Source organism: Orycteropus afer, unplaced genomic scaffold (assembly GCF_000298275.1).
Source record: "Orycteropus afer afer isolate SDZICR_OR568_19922 unplaced genomic scaffold, OryAfe1.0 scaffold00158, whole genome shotgun sequence".
In the NCBI taxonomy this organism is placed as follows: domain Eukaryota; kingdom Metazoa; phylum Chordata; class Mammalia; order Tubulidentata; family Orycteropodidae; genus Orycteropus; species Orycteropus afer.
The window spans coordinates 1,851,939-1,857,303 of record NW_006921745.1 but is presented as its reverse complement, the minus strand read 5'-3'; the positions used below and the strand labels follow the sequence as shown (position 1 = coordinate 1,857,303).

The window sequence follows — 5,365 nt, the reverse complement described above, 5'->3', positions numbered from 1 at the left end:
TTCTATAAATTCTAGAGATAAGTCCCTTGTCAGGTATGTCATTACCAAATACTTTTTCCCAATCTGTAGTTTCTCTTTTGACTCTTTTGGAGAAGTCTTTGGAAGCACATAAAAATTTAATTTTTAGAAGGTCCCAATCATCTGGTTTCTCTTCTGCTGAAAAATTTGTTACTGTTAGATTTCACCCATAAAATTGTTTTAATGTAAGTATGAATAAAATATGTGGAAATAGAAAAGTAGAAAAACGGTATACATTATTGAAAATATGCATATAGAACAGGTAATATACTAATAAGACAATACTCTCTTGCAGATTGATAATAAATGCTAGTCCATGGACCACGTTTTAAGTAGTACTGCTTTTTTTTTTTTTTTTTGCACTAGACAGTGAGCTAAATCACATTTTGTTTTATATTGGAGAAGAAAGAATTGCCCTTCCTGTCCCATTTCTCAGTTTATAAAATGATTTGAAGGGGAGCTCTGCTAGCATAGTGCCTAAGGCATTTGACTGCTAACCAGAAGGCTGGTGGTTCAAACCCACCAGCCACTCCTGGGAAGGAAGATGAGGCAATCTACTTCCGTAGTGATACTGCCTCAGAAACCCAAGGAGGGGTCACTATGAGGTGGATCTGACTAGATGGCACATGACAACAACAACAACAACAAGGTGAATTGAAGATTTTCCTAACAGATTTTACACATAAAAGTGTCGATTTGCATATCTAAAGACGTTTTAGCCACCTCACTCTGGGACTTTAATCTTATGTTTGGAGTTTTAACTGATTCCTTTCTTTGTAATCTGAAATGTGTTCTCCATATTTAATGTTATGAAGCAAAGATTACTAAAAGCTTGGGAGCTGGTAATAGTAAAAAAAGTTACAAATTTTGTGGCATAAATTGTTTGGAATTTGTTATATTTCATTTTATATTATTTATCTGTTGAGAACCTCAGAAATGCACTTTTTAAAAAATTGATAACTGATTAAATGTTATTTTAATTTCCTCATTTACTCATAAAATTTGGTTAACATTGTGTTTCACAATTGAACTATGAAGCTTTAATCTGATTTTTAAGAGTTTCTTCACAGGCATGTTTGAATCTGTTCTAGTCTTTATGTGAAGGCTTATTGATATTGAACACCACTTGTGTTCCTGGAATGCTTCAGAGATTATTAGCATTTGGCTTGAAAGTAGTAGAAAATGATATTTAAATCTTATTGAGGATTGCTTGACGTAGATTAAATACCATTGTACTCAGTATGAATTCTTTTTCATAACAGTTCTTTTGTTTGTATGACTTCAAGCAAATAAATATCAGTGGATAGAGATTTAAATTCTAATTAAAAAAAATTATTTCTATCTAACCCAAATAAATAACTTTAAAAATGTGTTTATGGAAGTTATTTTTCGTATGAATTTTTGTAAGTAACATGTATCTTGGTGGAAAGAAATGCATACCATTTTTGTCGATTTTCCTCTAGGGTAATTCTTCTCCTGAAATTACTTTTGGATGGAATTATGCTCTTTTCTCATTAGAAGATGGTAATCTTGGAGAATGACCATGGAGAAGGGGATGAGTTCAGGAGAAGGGCTGCCTTCCAGATCATCTCAGGTTTCGGCTGTTAAAGTAACAGCCAAAGAGCTGGAAACAAAGCAGTCCAATAAAGAGAAACGAGGGGGCTTTGTGCTGGTGCATGCAGGTAAGCCCTTAAGTAGGTGAGTAGGAAGATGAAAATAATGTTTTTTTTTTTTTTTTGCTTTTCTTTTTCTTGTCTTGAAGTATACTGAGAATTGATTTTCATATGTAGAAGAGGCAAAGTGCCAAAGCAGGGTTGGAACCAAAAAGATGGTTTGACTTCACTATAGGGAGAACCTCTCCTGTTCCCCAGTTGGAAGATTGTATAATGGCAGCTCTTCCTATGCCTTCTTCATTTCCATCGTCCATTATTTATTTTTAATCCATATGGTATCAAAGGAGCTCTGGTGGCACAGAGCCTAAGGCATAGAGCCTTGACTGCTAACAAGAAGGATGATGGTTCAAACCCACCAGCCACTCCGTGAAAGGAAGATTGGGGCAATCTACTTCCATAGTGACATTGCCCCGGAAACCCAAGGAGGGGTTGCTATGAGTCAACTTGAGGGCAGTGAGTTATAGTAACACATGTATTTAGGTAGTGTTAAAGCCTGACAAAGTAATATTTTAAACTCTGGTTGTGGTTTTAAATGTTGCTGAAAAAATTTTATTGATCCCGTGTTAGACTGTAGCCATTTTAGGGTATAATTTTACACAGTCTTACAGTTAACCCTCTTAATATTATAAACAAGAAACTTTAAGACCATGGAGATTAAGTGACTTTTACCACAGAACTAATTTTTGGTACTGGAGCCAGGCTGAGTAGCCTAGGACCATAAATCCCAGTCTAGTGCTCTTGGTACTACTTAAGCCTGTCATTTCTCTACTTCAGAGGACCACAGGACAATGAACTTTACCCCCTGCAACCTTCATCACGTGCTTTTGGGTTTTAGAGCAGTGCAGCCTTGCTCAGGTCTCTGCATAACAGGCTATTTCCTTTGGCCATTTGTATTTGCTGGATGCAGAGTCTGTATACCATTACTTCACTCCTGTGAAAGGAGAAGAAATGACTGGGTCTCCTTTTAATTTTCTTCAGACTGTTAAGCAGGATGGGAGCAGGATTAGTTTTAGTATTGGGTGAAGATTGGAATTATTTCTTCTTGTACAACTTGCATTCTGCCTGGCCATTAACCTTTGGCTATATCTAGACAGGATGGCCTGGGAAGTCTCATGGAATCTAATCTAGAAAGATCTAAAAAATAGGTTCAGTTCTCTTTTCTTACAGGTGATTTTATATAGAAGAAGGCAAATTTATGGAAATAACCCAGTTAGAAGTAGAGCTAGAACTAGAAATCCTGCCTTCATACTGGTAGTCCAGTGTTCAGTGTTCTTTCTGCTACTCTGTTGTTGGTGCATCTTGCACAGAACCTAGTGAATTATGTTACTCAGGAAGCATTTGGAAAGTGTACAAACAATTCTGAAATGTGTAACAAGCAGTAATGTAGTGCTTTTGGTTTGCTAAACATTGCTTTTTGACTACCCTGATGATGTACGACTCTATCATTTCTCTCAGAAAACACAAGGCATGGTTAATGGCTCTCAGGGCAAGTTGCTGCTGGGGCCCATCAGTAGTAGGAAAAAACCTGAGTTATGGCAGGAGATTGTGTAGGTTAAGGTATGGCCCCCTTCCAAGTGATTAGAAGTTCAGATAGAGTGATTGATTATGCAGAGATACGTATCTTACATGTTTAAGGGACGTTCAGTTCCTCATCCAACATAAGTTTTTTTTTTTTTTTTTTTAATTTTTATTGTGATTTGGGTGAAAGTTTGTAGAGCAAATTCATTTTCCATACAGCAGTTCATACACATTTTGTTTCACGGCATTGACTGTAATTCCCCTAATGTAACAGCTTTCTTCCCACTTCCTCCCTATAGTTACTGCTTCCTGTGTCCTTCCATCCCATGCACTCCTGCCTCCCAAGCTATCTCCCTGTGCAAACCCTGCTCTTTTGTTCTCTCATGATAGATCACTCCAAGAAATGTATCTACCTAATGTAAATGTTCACCCCATATGCCTGTCTATTACTTGGCTGGAAGCCACAAGAGTGAGTTGAGTTCTAGGCCTGAAGTATAACTAGGGGCCATAGTCTCAGGAGTCTTACCAGGCGCTATCAGACCAGCAAACCTGGCCCATTTTTTTTTAAATGATTTTGAGTTTTGTTCCACTTTGTTCTCCCGTTCTATCTAGTATCTCCTTCACCGATCCCCCTCTGAGTGGTTGACAGTGGTAGCCGGGCACCATCTAGTTCTGGTCTCATGGTCATATAGGCTGAGGATCACATGGTCTACTAGTTCCTTGGACTAATTGTTTCCATGTGTCTTTGGTTTTCTTCATTCTTCTTTGTTTTGGATGAAGAAAGACCCATCATTGCATCTAGATGGCTGTTTGTAAGCTTTTAAGACCCCAGTTGCTACTCACTAAAGTAGGATGTTTTTGTGTAGTATTTTATGCCACTTGAGCTTCATGTCCACTGCGAACATGGTCCCTAGCCCAGAGGTCCAACTACTTGCTTCCTAGGGTAACTGGCTGTGGCCAAGAGGCTACCACAACCTTGCCCCTTGTCAACTCTACTATGCACCTGGGCACTCTTACAGCTCATACAAATACTCTTGTAGAAACATCATCTGCCAAACCTATACATGGTCATGGGCACACTCCCTTTTCCTGTTTAGACATACCTGATCATTCCATCTGTCTGCTCATCTGTCCACCCATAGATCAATGCTTGCTATCAGTGACAGTGCAGTACTGTACATGCAAAAGGGTTCATCTTTGTTGTCGGTACCTCTCATATACCTCTCTCTGTTTTCCTCTTCCTCAGTGCCACCATGTTGATCACTTACTTTTGGTATATTGCTCTTCCCTTCACTCAAATCAATACTTATCTCTATCTGTCTAGCTGTGTTCCCTTTCCTCCTCTCCCGTCCCTGGTAACAAACAAAGAAAGTTTCCTTCTGTATATAAAATTTTCCTTGACTTTTTACATTAGTTAACTAATACAGTATTTGTCCTGTGATTGACTTATTTCACTCATTATAATATCCTCCACGTTCATCCATGTTATGCAGTGTTTTGCAGATTTAATGTATGGATTTTAAAGCTGTCTTTCTAACACTAGAGTGGTGTTGTTGTTGTTATGTGTCGTTGAGTCATCTCTGACTTAGTGACCTTATGTATACCAGAACGAAAAGCTGCCTGGTCCTGTGCCATCTGCATGTTCCTTGCTGTACCTGAGCCCATTGTTGCAGCTACTGTGTTAATCCATCTTGTTGAAAGGCTTCCCCTTTTTTGTTGACCTTCCACTTCACCAAGCATGATATCCTTCTCCAGGGAATGGTTTCTCTGACATGACCAATATAGGTGAGATGAAGTTTGGCCATTCTCGCTTCCAAGGAGCGTTCTGGCTGCACTTCTTTTTTTTTTTTTTTAAACAGCTCATGAAATTTAGTCTTTCTGATCCAACTTTCTTTCTTTTTTTTTTTTTATTCTTTTTTTTAAATTCATTGTGATTTGGGTGAAGGTTTACAGAGCAAATTCACTTTCTATATAGCAGTTCACATATACTTTGTCTCATGTCATTGACCACAGTTTACCACAATGCAACAGCTCCCCTCTCACTTCCTCCCCATAGTTAGCTCTTCCCAGTGTCCATCCCTCCATACTCTCCTGCCCCCTGAGCTATCTCCCTGTGCATAAGCAGCCCTTCCTTCTCCCATGATTGTTCTCTCCAG

General features: G+C 38.5%; 1 protein-coding gene across 1 annotated transcript in view; it reads left to right on the top strand.

The window, feature by feature from the left end:
* The first annotated feature begins 1,555 nt into the window (after nucleotides 1-1,555).
* TASP1 (taspase 1) overlaps nucleotides 1,556-5,365 on the top strand; it is a 615,049-nt gene continuing 611,239 nt past the window's right edge. Inside the window, exon 1 of the mRNA XM_007946379.1 lies at nucleotides 1,556-1,700. Within this exon, the coding sequence (XP_007944570.1) occupies nucleotides 1,556-1,700 (145 nt within the window). The remainder of the gene's footprint in view (nucleotides 1,701-5,365) is intronic.